The sequence below is a fragment of the Tiliqua scincoides genome, chromosome 9 (assembly GCF_035046505.1).
Source record: "Tiliqua scincoides isolate rTilSci1 chromosome 9, rTilSci1.hap2, whole genome shotgun sequence".
Lineage (NCBI taxonomy): Eukaryota > Metazoa > Chordata > Lepidosauria > Squamata > Scincidae > Tiliqua > Tiliqua scincoides.
Genome location: NC_089829.1, coordinates 15,535,327 through 15,558,088, shown reverse-complemented (window position 1 = coordinate 15,558,088; position 22,762 = coordinate 15,535,327). Strand labels below are relative to the sequence as shown.

At 45.1% G+C, this 22,762-nt stretch overlaps 1 protein-coding gene across 1 annotated transcript in view; it reads right to left on the bottom strand.

The window, feature by feature from the left end:
* LOC136660346 (calmodulin-binding transcription activator 1-like) overlaps positions 1–22,762 on the bottom strand; it is a 627,764-nt gene that overhangs the window by 507,246 nt on the left and 97,756 nt on the right. Inside the window, exon 2 of the mRNA XM_066637476.1 lies at positions 21,535–21,602. Coding sequence (XP_066493573.1) covers positions 21,535–21,602 — 68 coding nt within the window. The remainder of the gene's footprint in view (positions 1–21,534; positions 21,603–22,762) is intronic.

Genomic DNA, 22,762 nt, shown 5'->3' with positions numbered 1-22,762 from the left:
TTATTGGTGCTCAACCAAGCTTGGAGATGACACTTCCCACAACTCTGAACCATCCCTGAACTCATCTGCAGTTCCTTAAAAATCATTCACGAGCTGATATTTCAATGGATTTCTCTAAACTAGTGTTCACAGTCATGACTTGGATATAAAAGAAGATGAAATGTTAAAATAAGACACTACCATGGTCTTGAGCCAACTTAAAACTTTAAAAAAACCCAATTTATTTTATTTACAAATTTATAGCCCAAATGGGCATTCAAAGCGGCTTACAAAATATAAAAAATAAAATACAATATAAAAAATAAATATTAGCAGTTGCTTCAGAAGGCAAGAGTGAAAAGAAATGTCTTTAAGCCCTGCAGGAAAGCCTCTAAAGAGAGAGCAGTTCATAGACTAAAATTTATGTATTTGTTTTGGAGATTTAAGCCCCTCCTTTTGATCAAAATGTCCTTAAGGAAGCTGACAACAGACTGCAAAACATACAGGTATATTTTTGACATGAAATTCAGTAATCCTTAGGTCTCTGGCCCAAAGACAGATGTTTGAGCATACCACCCTTCAGCTCTACACCCAGGCAGTGGAGAATCTGGGGGGGGGGGCGCGCCATGGGCGTGTAGCCACCCCAAACTGTCACATCAGTGGGGAAGGGCACCCTCCAAGGTGAGGAGCTAAGTTGGGCTCCAGCAGAACACCCACTGGGTGGGACATCAGCAGTGAGACTGTGTCCGGCTGGGAGCCCAGGTCTACTGCCTGGAAGAGGCAGCTCCAGGGGGCAGAGACGAAATGGGAGCCCAAATCTACCCGGCAAGTAGATCTGGGCTCCAAGTTCGGCTGACAGCCCAGGGCTGCCCACCCAGCAAACCTCAGCCACAGAGGCCAAAGTTCAACTGGGAATACAGGTCCACCTGCCTGGTTGACCTGGGCTCTAGAGTTAAGGTAGTGCTCATGCCACTCTCCCCCCCCCCCCCAAACACTGAATCTGCCCCTGCACCCAGGCAACTGCTGTCTCTAGTGAGAGGGGAGAAGCTGGGTCCCTGCAGCAACTCCTTCTCTGACCAACCATTATGGCCAGGTAGCTGTTCTCCCAGCAATGATGCTTTTCCTCAGAAACAGGAGGTGCAATTCCCCAGGGCCCTTCATTTCCAATTCAAGGGCCTCCTTGCTCTACAATTGCTAACACGGTTCCAGACTAAGCTGAGGGGAGCGCACTCTGTTTAACAGAGTCCAACTCTGCTATAGACAGAGGCCATGTCACGTGTCACCCCTTAGATATTGTGTAACATCGCCCACATGTGAACATGGTAACGCAGAATTGGAGAAACTGAATGCAGCTAGTCAACCAGATGGCTGAGATGCAAAGGTCTACGTTAAGAAGCCCAAAGGCTGGGATTTGTGTGTGCTTTTATCTCTGAACAGCAGCCACTCTTCCTTCACCCAATGCCCCATCACAACAAACTGCTTTTGAAGCAACCTTCAGTTGCAAAAGTGATTTCCTGTCCACTACGGGGGGGGGGGGGGGAGGTATGCAGTTCAAGAAACATAAATCTTGAATGCACAGAACCAGCTCAGCAGCTCTTTGGATTTTGGCCAATGTAAATGTGAACATTTACATTTCAGGCTCTGATACAAGCAGAAACCAATTTAAGACTTGCATTTGAACTACCCAGATTTGGGTGTAGTTTACTGAAAAAGCTTCTAGATCCTATAGCAGAAAACATTTTTTATCCTGTTATCACTGATCCAGTTTTTTTTTCTTTTTAAAAATAATCTCAATGCAAGGAGTTATGATCATGGTATAATGACCTTAACACTGTAAATTAATTCAACAGCACAATTGTTTTCAGTCTTCGTTTAAAACCAACTTTGGTTAATCTCCCTTTAATGAGACAGGAAATGGAAATTCCCTTAATAAAATAAGTTATTAATATTTATTGCCCCCAATTTTTACAGGAAAATTGAATAATTCATCAATTAATTTTATTATTAATTATATAATGCAAAATTAACACACTGCAAAGATTACTGCATACCTGCAGAACCTCATAGCATTTAAAAAAAATCACAGCATAATTGTGAATATGTGAGGAGCCCAAAAGGGTATAGATTCCATGCTGGAAATGAGATACAAATATATATTTTATTCAACTTATTCTATTTATATCCCCATCTTCTTTCCATGCAACTCAGTGTAGCTTATGTAGGGTTTCCAACTAGTCTCTCACCCATGCAGTGACCAGACCTACCCATTGACTCAGCTTCCCAAACACGAGAGAGTAACAGGGCAGACAGAAGAGGGCAATGGAAAAGAGGGGGCGCAAAAGAGAACTGAGGCAGGGAATGACCCAGAGGAATTACTGTGAACAATGCCTATGAACATTCTTGATGAAAGGCAGATGGGAAAAGAGATTGAGCCAGGATGGTGTAGTGGTTCTGGAGTAGGACTTAGATGTGGCATATCCAGGTTCAAATCTGCACTCAGCCATGAAAATTTGGGGGGAATCCTGGGCTAGTTACTACCTCTCAGCCTCACTTACTACACAGAGTTGTTGTAAGGTCAAAAGTAGGGGAGGAATTACGCGCACCACCCTGAGTCCCTTGGAGGAAGGGTGGTATAAAATGTGATAACTAGCTAGGCGAGATGGATAAATAAGCAATAATATGGAGACAAGAAAAAGGTTTTGTTACAAGAGAACATGATAGTACAACATGCATCACTAAGCCATGAAGGATCAGGACATGTTCCAAACTGTTTAGCCCTCATTAAACAGTGTGACCTTGTCTGCATGTCACCACAATGATCTCAGACAGGCCCAGCCTTCCTATCACATGTTCTCTCACCTCCTTTCCGAGGGTGGGGCTTTCTGGGTGCATGCAGACACACTTCCTCCACCTGACATGCACAGTTATGGTAGGTGACACTTTGGCTACACAAACAGTCAACACCTCTCGGTGCATTTGAGCTTATTGGCAATTTTTGACTCGATTCCTGTGGATATTTATAAAACCATTTATAGTATTTGTTGTTACTCATGTTTTAGACTGTATTGTGTATTATAAACATGTACACAGCTCTGGGCATTTTTTCCTCAATGGAAGAGCAGGGGAACAGTGCTCAGAAATAAATTACCAATGAAGACTGACTTGTCAGGGCCTGCAGGGATATTTATTAAACAAGAAATTATATTTCTAAACCTAACGCAAAAGGATCAGGACCCACCTCTGCCTAGAACCCAAAATAAAGTTCCCCAGAGGGGGTGAAGCAGGACTCAACAGTGGCTCCAGTAAAAATTGGGAAGAGCACCCAACAACCGCCTTTCTAGACAACCCCATGTCAAATCCATGCTGACTTAGTTGAATCCCCCCAGTATTAGGGGACTCAGCTGAGCTCCCACTCCTGCTGCAGACCCCTCCAATGTTGCCCACAAGGCCTCAGGATCACAGGCAAGAACTGGTTGACCACAAAGCCAAGACCCAGAGCTGCAGCACCCATTTAGCAGCACAATGCTTACTTGGGAGGAGCTGAGAAGCACCAACACACTCCAGATCAGGGTCAGCTGAGCTCTGGGGAGGGGTGAAGCAGCACATCACTGCCTGGCAGGGTTGAGACAGCAACATTGTTTGGCTGCACAAGCTGAGCTCCTGGCACTCACGCCTTGCTGGACAAGCCCTCTTTACTTAGGGATACTCACACCCCACAAATACAATGGGAGCTTTAGTCAAACCACTCAGGGTGGGCGGAAATGAGACAAGTATGAGACAAGGGCAGGAGGTCTGAGCAGGAGGTCTGGTCTAGAGGGTTGAGCCTCCGTTTGCCTGAAGATAACATCCGAAGGTCGCTAGTTCGAGGCCACCGGCACCGTGAATGGCGAGACCTTGAAGCAGCTGACAAGCCTAGCCGAGTTATTCCACCTGCTCTTGGAGAGAAGAAGGAGCTGCTTGTCAGCCTGCATGGGAGGAATCTGGAGGCCAGAAAGTGATAACAGACTGTAAAAGATCCATCTGAAATGTTGCGCGGTTCTTGAAAGATAGAACCTTTCTTCAATTGTAAAAATCCCTACGGGGATTTAGAACAGCCTGCCTATGTAAACCACCTTGAATTAAAGTCTGAGGAGAAATCCGACAACCAAGAAAGGCGGCATATAAATGCCTGTATTATTATTATTATTATTATTATTATTATTATTATAGCATCCAGAGCAGGACTCTACTATTTCCCAGACAGCATTAAGCTGTTCTTGAACTGTCTGGGGCAACACTAGCAACTCTCATTTAAGGCAGGCGCACCACTACCACTTAGGGATCAATCCTATGCACACTTACCTGGGAAGCCCCCATGGACCACAATGGGATTTACAGCAATGCCTTCAATTTCATCCACTTGACTTTCATTGCTTTGCTCTTTCAGCCATTTTCAATTATAAGCACATTTCAAATTTCATCCACATGCTTTCCTCTTTCATCCGATTTCATCCAACCTTCCAGAATGTTCTTAGACATTCTTATGTTTATTTTTCTTTTATGTAGGTTTTGCATGCATTCGCACCTGTTATTCACATTCTTTACAGGCCACATAAATTTGTAAGCTAAATAAGGCTACGCTTTGACATTCATCCATTTTTTACTTTCGACAAAATGCTCTGGTCCCTCACCAGGTGAAAGTGAAAGGTATGCCATGCTTCTGCATGGACATGTACAGGACTGTTAGCATTTACACAGTGTTTTCTGAGTCCGCAAAGTGTTTCACATGTAGTATAACAACCTTGTAAGGTAAGTATTTATGTCTCCATAATGCCGATGGGGAAAACTGAGGCTGTTAGAAAGCAGCCCTGCCTAACATAGCCTTCTAGGTTGCTGGCAGAGGGGAGATTCAGTCTGGGGGAAGTCTTGGTTTGCGGCTCATACATTACACTCTGAGTGAGATATGGTGATGGCCACTGGGCCACTGGTGAGGGCCACGTGATTAAAAGGGGCCACAAACAAAGGGAGGGTTAGATGTGCTATCAAGGGCTACTTATCACACTGGATACGTAGAAGTTCAGAGTAGTATGGCATTGAATATCAGTTGTTGGGGAACCAGAGAAAGCCACTGTCCTGCATTTCCTGCTGGGGCACCCCAGCTGGGGCACCTGGCTGGCTCAGGGAACTCCAGATTAGATACGTCTCTCCATGAGGGATCTCCTCCTATTTGTTTCTGCTGCTCAAACTGATTTCCTCTTAGTGGTTCTGATCTCAGCTGTGTTTTCTCTTTGGCATATCCTTTTCATCTCTCAAGTCCCTTACATGCAGTTTAGTCTTAATGGTGATTTTGCATCATTATCCCAACAGGGTACCTCTAAATCTTATTGTGGGATGGCTCCCGCTCCACCTCACACGAGGAACAAGGCCACGTTTTACATAATGAATTGAATTTAACCAGCATATTTGAAAGCACCAGAGGCTGCAAAACATCCAGAACAGGGGAGGGGAGAACACAGAAGAGTGGGAGGACTAAATCGAGATGGAAAAATGAGTATGGACCACTGCTTTTTATTGCCGCCAGGCTAGGTAAGAACAGTCAGCCAGTGGAAAATCACCCACCATGATGGAAGACAGCCTCAGAAGCAAACAGAGCAGAAAACTGGATTCTGATTTGACCACATCATGATCTACCCCTCCCAGCTAGACCCTTCCAGTATCAATCTCAAATCCAGAATCTCCTGCTCAAGTGATCTCACAGCCACACTGGGGGAGATAACAGACTGTCAAACAGTGCCCCAGGGCACAGCTCCATACCAGACACCCCTCAAGCTTCCAATCCCTTTCCATTTTATCAAAGGTGCAGGGATTGTTATTTTGAACTTATAAGAACCCTCTTGTGAGTTGCCACACATGAAACTCCCTCTGGTGCTGCAAACTTGTCTACTGACTGTAGCAGTGACCACCTACTTGCTGTTCATTTCACCGTGCTCTTTCAGACTTCAATTTCTTGTTTCTCCAGTGGTCACTTTCTGAGGTTGGACCTGGTACCCGTGGGGCCACTGCCCAAAACAGGACAACTTCTTGAAAAAAAAGCTGGAACATACTTTAGGGTAACTCTCCAAGGTATCCCAAATTTTGCATATAGCAAAACTCCTTGGCCTCCACCTAATATTTTTAAATAACTACGTATTTACCTAGGTATTCAAAGATTACAATAATGCAAACACACAAAACAGAAACAAAGAACATTACCTACAAATGCAGATGAGAAAGAACTTGGATTTAACAAAGCATAAAAAAATCAAGCAGCACACCAAAGGTGGGCATCACAAAACTAAGATCTACAATTGAGAAGAAAGAAATCATAGAAAACATAAATTGTGCTCTCTCTCTCTCTCTCTCATGCGCACACATAGGGTAAAACTCCAGCGGTCTCAGTAGTTCTAGTAGTCAGGGTCAAAATTGTCCTCCTAGTAGTCAAGATGAAATAACTCCTACTCAGGGTCAAAATTGTCTGGAAGTGCTGCAGGCTCTAGTGAACTCCTGAACTCCCTGAGTAGGCACCATTGCACTTGGCTTGGTGTTGGAGTAATGCAAACCTATGGTGTTCCTGAGACAGTAAAGTAAGAAAGAGCCTGGTCACTAGATCTGGGCAGGATATTAACCTCCTGAAAGTCTGCCATGCCTAATAATCCAGTATCACCTAGGTCCCAAGGGTGCTGGATTTTAGTGCACGCACACACAATATCTCTCTTCCTCTTTTACTTCACTTCCTTGGTCCTCTCTTTTGCCATTGAAAATATTATTTAAAAAGAGATTCCCTGTAACTGAAGCTTCCTGTTTCAATTCTGCATGAAGTCTTCTCAATCCAAAATATATTTTTTGCTTACTGTCAAGTTAAAAACTAATAACTGCCAGGCTATTTTTGGGCATTATGGCCAAACCCATCAGTTTTACCAACCAGTCTCTGGGTTTTAGAAGAATAGCCACCTGATGTTTCTATAGCCCAATACGACTTGGGGTCACGATATCTGAGAGATCACCTTCTTTCATATAATCCATCCCACACCCTCCAGTCATCAGAGAGAGCCCCTTTTATGGGTGCCACCACCGATGGAGGTGAGAGGGGTAGCGGCAAGGAGGAGAGCATTCTCCAGTGGCACCAGTTCTATAAAATTCCCTCCCCATTAGCTTACAAACTGCTCCCTCCTTATAGGGTTTCTGGCAGGGCCTAAATATACTTCTTTTTTCATTCACCGTCAATGTTTAGGAATTTTAATATTGGGGTGGTTTTTTTTAATCATCATTTTAATCCTACTCTGGGCTTTTAAGAGTCTTTTGGGTCTTTCATTCTTTTATGACATTTTAGCACTTATATATGCATATTTTTTGGATAAGTTTTTGGAAGCCGCTTTGAGTGCCTGGCAGAGAGAAAAGGTGGGGGGGGGATCTTGCAAGCAAGCAAGCAAGCAAGCAAATAAATAAATAAATGTTTCTCTGCCTTTCCCATCACTGTTATGTCACTGCCCCACTTTCCAGTACTGACACCCAGCAACACGAAACCATTCTCCGTATTTACAAATGTAAAAAGACAAGGAAGGGATTTGGGGCATAAGCAGAGCTGGCCCATTTGTGATGCCAACTGAAGTGGTTGCCTCAGGCAGCAAACCAGCAGGGCACACCCACTTCCATCCACCTGCTCACCTCCATTGATCCTTGCCATCCCACTCTCTGGATTGGTAAAGGAAGAGGAGATAAAGTAAAAGCCATAGTGTGGAGGAGAGGAAAGTGGTGAGCTAAAGCATTGGAGAAGCAGTGGCTGCCAGGAGAGGGAAGCAGCAGGTAACAGGAAGTCTTGGGCCAGCCAGGGAGTGAGACTGGTGTGACATCAATGTCCATAATGTGAAGGCTTGTGATGCCATTGCAAAGGGCAACATTCAAATGGCCTCTTCTGTACCAGCTATGAAAGTGTGTCATGACTTGCAGTGGAGACGAAGGTGGCCTCATCCTGCACCAACAGGATAAGGCTTTTCATATTTCTCTTTTCTTTGGAATTGGACCTTTCACAAAGCGTCATGATTTATTAGGTTAGAATTCATCAACAGGAGAGAGGCAGCACCGGCATCCTGTGGTCTTTGCCAGCCGAAGGGGGGAAATGACTCTTGTTTTCCTAAAAGATGGCAGAGGAAAATTAAAATGCTAAAAATAAAACCAGGAGGTGGCCGAAGTAAAACTAAATTACCACAAATAGATACTGACACTGCATGTAAATTGCTATTGATTTGGAGGAGTACAGTGCCACAGAACTTTGGAGCTTCAGAAATATTCATCATTGCCAAGTCCTGCTGCCTAGAAATGCTGCACAACAGCTTGCTTGGTGCAGACTCTCCAAAAGGGAGACTAAAATAAGGAAAGAAACAAACAAAAAGAAGAAGCAGCCTGCAAAACTTCCGGAATTTATTCCTCAATGTTTGACAATGGTTTAGATGTGAATTTTTGAAAGAAACCTCCCCCCTCTCTCTCCTCCCCCCCCCCCACAAAGCAGCCAGCAGTGCCCTTAAGATTCCGACCCTGCTTATAAATGTAGCTACCCTGATCTGTGCAAAAGGATCCACCAGCTTGGAAGGGGTGCCACTATGGTACATGTTGGGACCAGAAGGAGTTGGCTTCTGGTTCCAACATGTGGTGACCAGAAGCCAACTCCTTCTGGGATCTGAGACCACAGCTAGTGAGGATGCCCCACCACTGGACTTCACCAAATCCAGAGACTCAGATATAGGCCCCAGGCCTGGGCTTCTCCAACAGGCCCCAATTAAAAAACAAACAAACACACACACCCAGAAAGCCACCATTAGAAGATGGTTTGCTCATCCGGCAGCACAAGGACCCTCTTTGCCAAGCCCTGTTCCTTATAACAGACCCTAGGATGTGGTCACCTCAGAGGCAACAGGAAGGGTGGGATGCAAAGCCTATTAGGAGAAGCACCCTTTACTGCCTACTGGTGCAACACCTGTCCTGACCCAGCTCCCTTGGGGACAGACCTTGCATCAAGTCTTCCTTGCTTGCTAAATGGCTCCCCTGCCTTGCCTGCAAGGCGCCAGCTCCTGTGTTGTGGAAAAAGGACAGGAGAATTTCTACCTTTTTTTAACCTGCAAAAGATAGTTTGTGTAAGGAAAAACCCTGGGAGCAGGGCCTCCCTCCTCCCCCCAGATCTGCCTCTCCACCCAAGGCAAATGAGTTGACTGCTGCCAGCATGATGCCAAAACCAGGCAGAGAAAGAGCATCCTCGAAAGCCTCTCTCTCGATACTACGAAGAATTCCCCCAAGTCTGCACTGCACCAGGGAGCCAAGGGTCCAACAGGACAGGGGCAGAACTGAGGTCAGCAGACCATAAGCAGGTTGTTTTCAAAGCATATACAACATTTCTTAAAAATAAGGAGGTGGGGCAATAGGAGGAGGAGGAACAGGCTTGGGAGCTGGAAGGGCCCAGGCACAGGTCTCAAGTATAGCAGCTAATTAAAGGCAAATCTGAATGTAGAGATCAACCCTACTACATCTCTCTAACGGTCCCTTTCTCAGGCATCAGCTTTCTGGACTGTATTACAGCTCTCCAAGGCCAGGGGAGGCAAGTAGGATTGACCAGACCTAGAGACACACTCCAAGGCAGCCAAGTCAGAATACGCCCAAGGAACTTTGGGCTTCGCTTTAGTTACTGCGAGCTCCATGTGGGCATCGCCTTGTACAACTAGGTGTTTTATGACCACCTCAGCATCACACCTCACCTTCCCACCTGGCCAGATGCGTTGGAGCTGACTAAGACCTCCTGTTCATGGAGGGGCAGTCAAAAGAGACCAGCAATCCACAAAAACCACGAGCCTACCTGGAGATGCCGTCTGTCTGCAATACGCTTGTTCGCCAACTGTCTCAAGAGAAGCCTTTTTCCTTGCATTGGGGTTTCCCTTAAAGGATACAGTTGGACACGAAAGGGGAGCACACAGAAGCAAAAGCCCATAGGCTGTGAACCCCAATAGTCCCTGCCAGGTCATGAGCCTGTCAGGGGCCCTCCATGCTCCTGAAGGAGACTGCATGAGGGCTGCTGAAACTCCTTCCTGCAGAACCACTATGTTCTCACCAGAGCTCATTCTCAGGACATTGTTAGGTCTTTTCAGTCAGATTCAATACTGAAAACACATGAAGCCCAGGCATGGTTTAAAAGTAATGTTTTCTCCCCCCCCCCTTCTTCCCAACCCTTCCTCTTTCCATGAAAAGCTACACTGCAGCTTATGCTGATGCCCTATTCTCCCCCCGCCCCCCAGTCAATGACAGAACATAAGGATTTCCTACTGCTCCGCCTGGTCCATTGCAAAATGTAGAAATTTCAATTCTCTCCAGTGGATTTGATACCTTTTAACTCCACTCCTAATATTGGAAATAATCCCCTCAATAAACCAGCATTCGTTCATTTCATTTATTTCTTGCTCCTGCCTCTTCTGTTAACCCCTTAAATATGCGGTTCGGTGCACCACCAATCAAACAGTCAAAAATTTCTTCATGGTAGTGAGAGTCATCTGCACACCCCCAGACATGTCTCTGCAACTAGCAGTTACAGAATGAACTCAGATAAGGAACCAAAGAAAGAGAGAGCTGTCATGGACAGTTTCTAGGGTGGCCACGATTCATTAAACAACCTTACTGTTCTCCAACACCCCCCCCCCATGAGTTGAACACAGGCCAGTAACAAACTGATCTTAAGCAAGCCACCATCTTGCAGCCTCATCATTAGCATGGGCATCATGAAAGTGACCTGCCTTGCAAGAATGTTGTTTATGTAAGTCTCAGTTTTTTGTGCAATCACATTATATTGATTTTTATGGAGCTAAAACCCATTAGCTGTTTCTGCAGCACTCACTACAAATGCAACATCACAAAAGTAAATAACTCTACATCAAAGAGCCGATACAGCCATTCCTGAATATTCTGAAGGGAGTGGGGGAAGGAAGCACATGACCTCATCTTCAGTCATCAGTAACTGAATCCTGAATCAATAAAGAGGCAGTGTTGTCTATCAGATGGAACCAAAGCCCACAGGCTGGCTGGCCTCTCAAGCAGCAGTCTTGAAACAATTACTCAGGATTGCTTTATGCTCTTAAGAGCGTGTCAAAAGCTGAGCTGCTCTCAAGCTGGTGACCTGTAAAATGTCTGGCAGAGACCAGTCTGTGCGCCAACACCCCCACTTCTGGCAAATCTTGGGGTGAACTGCATGGAGCCCAAAGAAACCTTCTTGTACCAAAACAGCAATATAGGGCATGCAATACTCCCTACAAGATCTTTTGGCTCATGTTCCCATGTTGGTCTGAGCAACTAAATCTGGTGTGATGTGCATGCTTTCTTGGAATAAGCCCTCTGGACTCGGGTCTACTTACTTCCAAGTAAACATGCACAGGACTGCACTTTCAGAAATGCTGCTCTTGCAGCTCTGAGGTTATGCTCTGAAGGCACAGGATCCTGGAACCTTGCATAAGAACATAAGAACAGCCCCACTGGATCAGGCCATAGGCCCATCTAGTCCAGCCTCCTGTATCTCACAGCGGCCCACCAAATGCCCTAGGGAACACACCAGATAACAAGAGACCTCATTCTGGTGCCCTCCCCTGCATCTGGCATTCTGACATAGCCCATTTCTAAAATCAGGAGGTTGCACATACACATCATGGCTTGTAACCCGTAATGGATTTTTCCTCCAGAAACTTGTCCAATCCCCTTTTAAAGGTGTCCAGGCCAGTCGCCATCACCACATCCTGTGGCAAAGAGTTCCACAGACCAACCACACGCTGCGTAAAGAAATATTTTCTTTTGTCTGTTCTAACTCTCCCAACACTTAATGTTAGTGGATGTCCCCTGGTTCTGGTGTTATGTGAGAGTGTAAAGAGCATCTCTCTATCCACTCTGTCCATCCCCTGCATAATTTTGTATGTCTCAATCATGTCCCCCCTCAGGCGCCTCTTTTCTAGGCTGAAGAGGCCCAAACGCCTCATAAGGAACGCCTTTCCTCATAAGGAAGGTGCCCCAGCCCCGTAATCATCTTAGTCACTCTCTTTTGCACCTTTTCCATTTCCACTATGTCTTTTCTATTTCCACTATGTCTTGCAGAATCCAGGCAGGTCTAGATTTGGTCAATGCCCAAAAGGAGGCTGACTGGAATCCCTGTGTTGCAAACTTTACTTCCAAGGTACAAGATACGTGGAACATAAACAAATAATACTGAGGGAAGGGCCATACTTGTTGGCATCCTTCAGTCTCGGAAGTCTATGGTATCGCGCTCTGAATGGTGGTTCTGAACCAGTGTCCTCTCTAGTGCGCAAAGCCTGGGTAAAGTAGATATGGAGGATAGACTATTACCCATGCAGCAAATCCCCCCTCTCCACATCACTGAAATGGTCCAATGGAAAGGCAGAAGTCAATACAGCTGGTTCCAACGGCATCGCAGGAGTTGCCAGAACGTGACTGTGTTCAGCCATGAACTGCCTCCGGGACTCTGGCTCCGGATTTTGCTTTGAGGTTGACTCCTGAAGCCTTTTCCATAACTGGATGTAGCCACAAGGCAGTGGAGGTTTGGGATCAGAGTTTTCCTTCTCTCAGATGAACTGCCTTCCCAGGCTAACGAATCCCATCTACCTGGTGGCTGTTTAGTCGCCTCTTACAACAAGTACAGCCAAAAGGAGGCTGTACTTATCCCCAGCCCCCAGGGGTTGGGAAGGGCCACAGTAGCAGAAGATACACCAGGCTCAAATCTCAGCATCGCTAGGGTGAGCTTCGGGGACCTGAGCCCCTTCTCGTCTGAATGAAGTCCTGGACAGCTGCTTCTAGCGGAGAAATGGGCAGACTTCAGGCTAATGGAGTCTGCAGCAGTTGCCTGGACTAGATTACCAAGGCCCCTTCTGTTTTGCCAGATTCCCAGTCCCAAATTTCACCAAGAAAACTTATGCCCACTTTAAGCTAATTAGTTCTCCTTAGTTCCCTAACAACAGCCCAAGTTCTATGCTGCAGCGCTGCTGGACCCCACCACCAGGGTAGCTTGCCTGTTCAACCTGCAGAGATCCTCCTTCCTCCCCTCTCCTGCCAGAAGCTTCTCCAGCCACCAGAGCAACAACTTGGTCCTCAGTGGGTCTTGGGTGTGGCAGCCACACATCAATCTCCATTGTCTCCAGCAGTCTCTGTTCCAGTAGCCTCCAGCAATCCTTGTTGCAGCAATCCTCAGAAGCCTATTCTTCCATCTATCTGTTAGACAATTGGTCAGTCAACAGGACCAGTAGTTCATCAGCTAGTGAAGCAATGATGAATTGACACCAAGAAAGACAGGGAGCCAGAGCTTCAGGTTGAGTCCAGGGAGCATGAGCCAGCCCCCTTTCAGCCTTTTATTGTCTCTCATTAACAATACAAAAGCGATGCCCAGGTTACTGCCACTTATAAAAAACTCTTTCTCAGGCAAAAATGCATTCCTCACTTCTAGCCTTATGTAAAACTATGACTCATCTCTGTGTTTTCCCTTTACTGGGCCCCAAGTTTCCATCTTCCCATATGTGCTTGGGAAGCACACTTCCCAAGAAGAGGAGATGAGAAGAGGGTGTGTGTGTGTGTGTGTGTGTGTGTGTGTGTGTGTCCACGCCCAAATGGTTGTCATGGATCAGCAAAAATCTCCAAAGCCCAGTGCCTCTACACTACCATACTGCTATATTAAACTACAAGCTAGTCCATTAGTTCCTCAGTGCATTAATCCATCAGCTTATCGCTCCCTTGCTTCTTTCTCCACACATTCCTCCTTCTACTGCCCACACCCCCTTTCCTTCCTGTAGGTGCTCCCTTTAACTCTGAGGGCCTTTCTGCCTTTAAGTGGCTGCAGCTGTGCAGCACTGCAATCTAAGGCCCTGATGTTAACCCCATGCTTGCCTGCCAGAGCAAGGGACCACTGTTGACACCACATCTCCTCCAAGGGTCTTGCACATTTCCATTATACCTTCCAACACTAATTTTAACTGGATTTGAGGTCCACTAGCTGGAGTCTGGTGCAAAACAGCCACCTGGGTGGACCTCCGAGTACACAGCCCAAGAATTTGTTTTCAGCACCAGAACTGAACTTGCAACGAATCCATGCCAGGATTTCCCCATCTCAGTTTTATTCATTTCAGCAAGGGCCGTTTTAAGGAGTCAGAAGAGCTGCTTGCTTGTTGTTATTTCAAACAACTGACAGCCAGAAACCTTTTGCAAGTCACCCAGAGATCCCCAGTAGATCCCAAATATGCCTTCTGCAGCCCTCACCCCGCCATGGAATAGACGTAACTGAGCTTGGTAGTCCAAGGATCCAACTCCACAGGAGGCAGTTTCATGTACTCTTCACCATCATCACCACCACAATCTGAACACATTCATTCAGCGTTCGCACATTGCCCTTTCTGCCACTGCCTTCCACATATGCACACAAGCACATCTAACTGCACCAGATTCCACCGCGTTCAATGAGACTTACTCCTGGGTAAGCACACGGTGGGTTGCAGTCTTAACACCCACAACTCCTACATTTTCCTTTGCAAGCAATAAGGCATAGGCAAGTGCCCAATATGTATTGCCACCATTGTCTGTTCCCCTCTAGAATCTGGCAACAGAGAGAGCTTTTTCACCCCTCTCTCTGGAGTTTTGTCTTGTGGCAAATTGGACACCTTTCCACCACGAGACAAAGCCCTTTCTATTTGCCTAGGACTTCCAGAGTGTCACATCTAAGCCGCTGTTTTAATCCGACAGGTTTTATCAGTGACTGGTGGTGGTGGTGGCAGCAGCTTGTTTTTTTAATTGCTCTGAATTCTTTTAATTTTCTGTTGTCAAACAAAATCCAGATAAACAATTCTGTGAACTGCCCTGAGCGTCTTCGAGGCTGGTGGGCAGCATACAAATGTTTTAACAAACATAAGAAGATACATTTTAAAAAAGAAAGTTAAAATTAAAGTTAAAAGAACAGAAAGTGAGTGTAGCACAGAGGCCAAGAGACTGAGCTGCAAATCCAAATTTTCCTGGTTCATGCCCTGCCTCTACTGTGAATTCTCACTAGATGGCCTCAGGTGAGCCTGTCCCTCCCAGCCTCAGTATTCCCCAGGTGCGATATGGGGATAAGACTTGCTCAGGGTTGCTGTAAGGATTCCATTCCATACAACAAGAAGAATTTGGCACACCCAGAAATTTAGCAGGAAACACTAAATATCGTATGATTTAAAAGCTATAGGATATTTTCTTATGGGATGCATGACACTGAAGGTGAAGAATTAGGGATATATCTTCTTCCAAAGTTAGGCCTGGTTTTATAAATCTGGTTTGCATTTCAAAGGTTACCACCTCCCATCTTTTTTCACTGCAAAAATGCCCATTTCCATGATTTTGTACTTAAATTATAAATTCAGATTTCTATGATGTTGTTACTGTACTTCATGACTGTTTGATGCATATATATTTTTACAAATTCACTCTAATGAATCCCAACTCCATAGTGGATTAGCTTGCCAATTAAAAAAATAAGCAAACAAATGTAATTAAAGAAAAACATCAAGGAGAGCACACCACAAAATGTACTTTGTTAATTTATCTTGATGTGGTATTTAGAGTTTAGTTAGTTTTAATACTCAACTTCTTTTTATTAGCATATTTTCAGAGGGGGGAGCAGCAGCAACTTCAGCATCACAATCCATCTGCATTTTTTGGGGAAACACAATGTAAATTCAGAGTATTTTTTTAATTATCCTGGTGATTCAGTGGACTATAATGTTAAGAATCCTTGAAGGTGTGTTTGCAATGTCTCCTTGAAGGTAATAATTTATTTTCCCCCCTCAGTGTTATATACTGTCATTCCTCCAGAGAGCTCAGGGTGCAATCCTAAACAGAGTGTGCTGGCTTACAGCCGGCGTTCACTGTTGCACACTTGCAATAAAGTACATTTGTGAGACCCTAGCACCGGTGGAGTGTTGGTGCTAGCTCAGCGCCAGTGGATCACCAGAACTCTGCTGTTCGGGGGTCGCGTAGACCACCGGGTGGCGCAGAGTAGGTGGGGACATGGGGGGAGGTGGGGAGGAGGCGTGCTGGGGCGGAGGGAGGCGGGGGAGGGTGGGAAAAGGGCAGGGAGGAGGCGTGCCAGACAGAGGGTGTGGTGCAGGAGGGAGGCAGATCCGGTGGAGCAAAGCTTCACCAAATCCTAAGCCTCTGGGTCGGGTCTGCCGCCCGACACGGAGACTCTTGATTCTATGGCAACTCATAGAATCAACGTAGAATGAACTCATAGATTCAACTCATGCCATAGAAAAGTAGCCCCATGGTGGAGCTACTTGCCTTACCTGGGGGGACAAAGGTCTCTTTCGCCTGAGGTGCCACTGGCACTGCACAGTTAGCACTCAGGATGCTGCAGCAGCCATTTTTGGTGCCACGGCAGCCCCATACTCCAGGCAACATAGGATTGGGCTGTCTGAGTGGTGTGCAAGAGTCTTCCTCTTCCATGGCACCTCACAACCTCCCTACAAGGTAGGCTAGTCTGAGAACCAATTAATGGCCCCAAGGCCACCCACTAAGCTTCAGGGCTGAGTGGGGACTTTCTGGTTCAAGTCCAATGTTCTACCCACCCACTGGCTAACACCTGTTGTACGATTTCTTCCTTGCATTACATGTTGTCGTGGATTTTTTTTTAGTTACCACGTCCCAGACAACCTCCCACCATTTGGAAATAAACTGATGTGATCAGAAGCAATAATCCATAATAATAGATTGGGGACAATACTCTCATAATAGCTGCCATTTATCACTTAGATAGGTTTATGTTGGATTAGAGGCCTGCAACGAAGATTTGGCAGGGTGTTACAGATCAATAAGTCAATTCCAGCCTTCCTCACTTTCGTGGCTTCTGGCCATGTTCATGTCCTCACTCTAATCTCTGCCCTATACATCAGAGGAGCCCTGATGGAACACACAGAGTTCTACCTGGACCAACATCCCGCATCCTGTAATGACCAATCAGATATCTCTGGGAAGCCCACAAAAAGGGCTTTGTGGGAAACAGTTCTCCCCTCTTTGCTATGCCCATAACTAGTGTTCAGTAGTAGACTACTCTGAATAGGAAGCTCCACAAAGCCATCACAACTAACAGCCATAGGCAGACCTTTCCTCCATGAACTTGTCTAATCCCTCGTAAGGGTCCTGAAACCAAGAGCCATCACCATTGGCTATCACTCCAGCCTTCTCTTCCTAAGCCTTCGTCTTCTTCTAGACAGACAGCCAAACAATACTAACCTAGCTAGATAAGGTAAATCCAGTTTCCTGTGTTCATGAGGTCAGGCCGGTGTCTTTCAAGAATACCTTAAGGCTAGGACAGGAGGCTGGACCTCAAGCTACATCCAATTCCCATGTGGTTTCACTCCAAATGCCAAGACAAGTGGAAGGCAAGTAGAACAGGACATTTATTGCGGTGGCACCAAGTCCATGCAACTCCTTCCCATTGTAAATGTTCACTTTGCTCCTTCCTTATTGGCACAGCCTCCTCCCAGAGGGCTCCTGGCTTGTCTTGCTAAGCTTCTTCTCTCAGTCTGCTGCTATGATTAATACCACTGAGTGGCTTTTAAAACAGGTGAGTCCGGTTGGTGGCCACAAGCCTTGCTAATAGTGGACCCTCCTGGTGGAGCTTATTGTCCCAAGACCAGTGGCCATGCTTGCTTCCTCCTCAGAAGCTGGTTAAAACTTCCCTGTACAAACGGGCTTCTGGTCAATTTTACTTTGCTATTTTGGCTTTCAACGTGGTTGACAGCTGTTGTGTTGATTTAAGAATTATTTCCATCGGTTGTATTTTTAATTGTGCTGTGAGCCGCCTCAAGAGGACCGACGGGGGCCATAAACATTTTATAAATAAATAAAAAGGAATGCTATGACCTACTGCAGTGACTTTAAACAGGATTCTTTTCAGCTCACACTATGCATCATTTCATTAAGAAACTGTATGAACTGTCAGGAGCGCAATTCATTTCTATTAATTTTCTCAAACAAAATTAGTAGCAAGGAAAAAAACCAACTCCAAAGAATGGGAGAATGTTCCAGTCCAGCGCAGGATCAATGTCATTAATTCTTTAATACCAAGAGGCCTGTTTGTATGAACTCAGCATTAAACTGCAGCAATTAATTTCAATATTTTATATATATTCCAAAGCAAATTCAAACAAGTAATTTAAGGTCCTTAAACAGCGATTGCATGCACAATACACACACACACACAATCATGTTTTCCTCCTGGGACATTATGCTTTCAAGTATAAACACAGAGGAACAGGATACTGTAATATTAATAGAAATATTGCTATTTTCGTGCCTTGCCTTTAGCAGACTAAACAAATCCTCAAAGTTTCATGGAAAAACAACCCTCTCTGCAAATACATCGATAATCAGATGCTTTAATGGTGCAGCTGATATTGCCCTGACTTTGCACAAGATGACTTAGGATCGTTCGATAGGCTGACTTGGCACTGGCTCCAGACTGTGATTGCCTGCTTTATTGATATCTCTCAAGCTCCCAGGCCAGGAAATGGCATTTCCCCACTCCAAGAGCTTCACACTGGCTGTTCTTCAGTAGTGGGAAGAAAGGGGTAGTCCACCCTACAAGAGGACACTACAACAGGACCCCATGCAAGAATTGCTCTGGCCTGTAGGGCTGTCATGCGAGGGGGGGGGCTTGTTCTCTGTGGCTTCCGAGGGTAGGACTAGAACCAACGGGTTGAAACTACAGGGAAGTAGGCTAGACATGAGGAAGGATTTTCTCACTCTTAAGACCTGATTGGAACTGGAACAGTTGTAGTCTCATGCAGTTGTGGGCTCTTCCTCATTGGAGGTTTTCAAGCAGAGGCTGGACGGCCATTTGGCAGGGATGCTGTAGAAGTTTCTGTGCTGAGCAGGGGGGTTGGGCTAGAGATTATCTCCAAGGTCACTTCCATCCCTGACATTCTAGGACTGACTGGCTACAACTTTCCAGGTTTCAGATGGTGGCCTGGGCTGGACAGATCAAGGCACAGATTCTGCAGGAGGTGGTTTCCCACATCCTTACAAAACAGCCACCAGTCTCAGGGTTACAAGCAAAAAAAAGAGAGAGCTCCGAGGGATGCTGAGCATGAGTGAAGCCCAGCCACCCAATTTCAACCTAGGGGAAATTTAACTGAGTGCCATTCAGGATGCCATCACCAGCCTCCTTATGAAAGACGATGGGTTATAAACTTCTATAAAAAACAGCACATTGAAAGTCAATGGACCATGAGGCAGTTTTGCCTGCTGGAAGGGACAAGGCTGGAATTCTTATGGAGCCTTTAAGAATAATAATATTTTTTTTAAAGCAAGACAGGTCTCCTTGCAATTTGGAAAAGAACTCTGCCTTCTTCACAACTGTTAGGTGCTAAAAACGTGGAGTGCTAATTTGTACAATTGAATATGGTTAACAACAGTTCTTGTGCCTTCCTATAATTCCTCCCCCCCCCCCCCGCCCAATTTCTAAAGAATATTAAGAGAAACCAAGCAGCAAGCCTGTGCTGGTTTTGCACAAACAAGAAAAGGGAAATAAGTTTGACTGCAGGCCTGAATTTTCTAATCCTTCGTGCCCCACCCAAAATCTGCACAGGTTTTTTCACTCTCTATGAAAATTCAACTCAATGAAAACACTCTCCTATCAGAAAGGCAAAGGCCTGGACAAAGGCTCGGATTGTAAGAGGATACCAGGGCCCTGCTCCAAGGTTTCCACCTTCTCAAAGTCTGGTTCAGTACAGGTAGGTCTCAAAAACTTACAACCATGATCAGAAATTCTGCATTGACTCCTTGAAATGTATCCAGATATATCAGACACTGGAGGGAGGGAGGGAGCAAAACTATTCCCCAATGAAAGTATGGTTGGATACTAATTTGCCCCGTTATTCTTCATTTTGATTAGACAGAACTGAAATTAATTCCGCAAATCGACTCCAAAAATTTCCATCTGCAAATTCCAACGCTGAATACACCACAAACAGCTGGAGATCATGAGTTGATTTGGGAAATAATCTCCAATCACCAATTATTTAATATAGTATTTGATTTATTATATTCAAATTCAATACTTGAGAGATCACACATGCAATGGCATTTTCTAGTGTGCTCGAATTGACAAAGGGTGTGCAATGGTGTTTGGTATATAACAGGGAAAGACTTGTGAAGGTTCATACTCGCACCTGTCAAAATCACCTTAGTCCAAAGTTGCAATTTTACTGCACACTCCAGCAGCAATCCTAGATACACTTACCTGGGAGTAAGTCCCATTGATTTCAAAGGGACTTACCTCTAAGGGCACATGCATAGTTCTGCAGGGCCAGTTCTTCTTGCCAAAGTAGAACTTACAAGTAAACAGCAGGATCAAGCTATTGAATGTCTAGATTTTGAGATGAAAGTTTCACACAGAACTCACACTAAAGTTTCAACCATTTGAACAGCAAAACATGAACGTTTTCCATATATCAATTATGTGGAAATAATTTCAGTTAGAACTGAAATTGATATGCATACGAGTTATATATATACACCTTATACAACTTATATTTATACTACGTAGCCAGAAGGTCTGAGTTGTGGATCCTATACCCTCCAAAATATATAATTTCACCTGCTGAGTATGACTATCATTAAAATGAGCCAGCCACACTCAGTATTCTGAAAAATGAAAATTCTTCTAAAAGATTAGTAACATTTCTGGAAAAACAGCAGTATGTGCCCTAAATTTTTGCCGCTTTGCAGTGAAAAACTTATTTTAAAATGGAAAAGCGATGCAGATTTCCCTCAATCCTTAACCTTACCAACAATGCCAGCAGCAAGAAAATACCTGAAAACCTCTCCTTCTTGCTTGCTGCAACAGTCCCAAAGAGACTGTGAAAGTTAAACAGTTGTGAGAGATGTAAGACCATGTGCCAATTACTATGGAAAATGAAGAAAATGCACTGCCCACTTCTGACACTTTCTTGGAAAGGGGAAGGGAGAAGCCTTCCATCCCAGCAAGCACTTAACTCAACAAGCCAAGGAGAAACAGAGGATATGTCTGAGATTTACTTTCACTGGCTTCTGCCACTTTGTTTTTCTTGACTTTCTGGTCCAAAGAGTTTGCGACAACTGGGAATGCCACGGAGACGAACAGACTCACACCCCTTCACTCAGGCAAGCCTTTTAAATCCATCGCTCTCAAGATATATAATTAAACGTTAAGCCATTGGGCTCAAACTTTTTTTTCCACCTGTCAGGGCTGCAGATGGCCCGGTTTTAATCAATCTGATTCCATTCAATAAAATACTCATTAAGTCAATTAATGAGACTTTGGTGTCATGAGCTATCAAGCATGACTTGGTGGGTTGCTGGTTCCTCCCCTCCCACTCCACCCTCCCCCCACTCTACCCTCCTTCGTCTTTACTTGGTGACCAATGAATTGATTTAGCAAGTCAAGTAAAATCAGGAGAAAAATAAATCAATGGACATTTTCACCAGGAAAGCTCTTTGCAACCTTACCTGGTTTTAGGGGAGGTCGTTAGCCATTCTTCATGTTTTTCAAAAGTTATTAGGTAGGCAGCAATTTCCTGAAAGAAGGAGAAAGTCACAGTTTTAGAAATGGAGGACTTTAACACCATTAAACGCCTTCTAAACACAGTGCATCTTAATGAGAGCAAGTACCAGAAACATCTGCTACAGCCTGTAGAATTGGCAGCTTAAAGGGTAAGCAGGTAGGTAGGTTGAGGATGCCTCAGAAATTCCCCTCATCCCGATGACTCTCTGGGCCTTTAACAGGCCGGGTCCCCAAAGTGAAACGATGCATTAGGAATCCTCCATGCTCCTGTTTTTTATTTCCAAGTTTTGTACAGAGTGCTGTGCATGAAGATCCTGGCACAACAGCAAGTTCCTTCAGTTCATTTGTGCCTTCCCCCCTTCAGCTTTACTAATACATAGCCATAGAATCATTTCTGACTCAGCCACAGGCATGACTGCTTCAAGATTCCTTTAATGTGGCCTTTTACCAGTGTATAAAAAGGGGAAAGCATAGGGGCACATAGGTAAGGGACCACACTGAAGGACTCCTGATGCTGATATACACCATCATCCTTTCAACTTGATTTTTCTGAAATGTTTTATCAGTGCATATATTCATGAGCAATGGTAATGTAGAGGTGGGGGGAGATGCAGAAAGAAAGCAGAGCTAAATATCCAGGTTCAAATCCCTGTTCAGTCATGAAGCTTCTTGGGTGACCTGGGGCCAGTAACTCTTTTGGCCTCACTTATTTCACAGGGTTGTTGTAAGGATGAAAGGAGGGGAGGAACTGTGTACACCTCCCTCAGCCCCTGGGAGAAAGGGCAGTATGGAAATGTGGGAAATAAAAATTAAAAATTTGCACACAACAATGACCACCCCCCCAGCCATGCTCATCTATTTTTCCTGGATGCAAAGAGGAAGGAGATTCACACCCAGCTATGGCTGCTATTCGCTTTACACATCACCCTCATGCCAATTAGTTCACCTGCCGAGTCCCTGACTGGCATTTGTTATGGTGAAGGGATCCACCAGGTCAATGGCACCCAAAACCTGAAATGCAGGAGGTGGGGCCTGGTGACGTCAAACCATCCTGCACAAAAAGACCCCCCCCCCAAAAAAAAATCCAGGGCCAGGCTGGAGCCCTTAGCAAAGGGATTTTTAACAATCCTGTGTTTTAATGAAACCTCCTATGTTTTGTTCTAAGAGGACTTT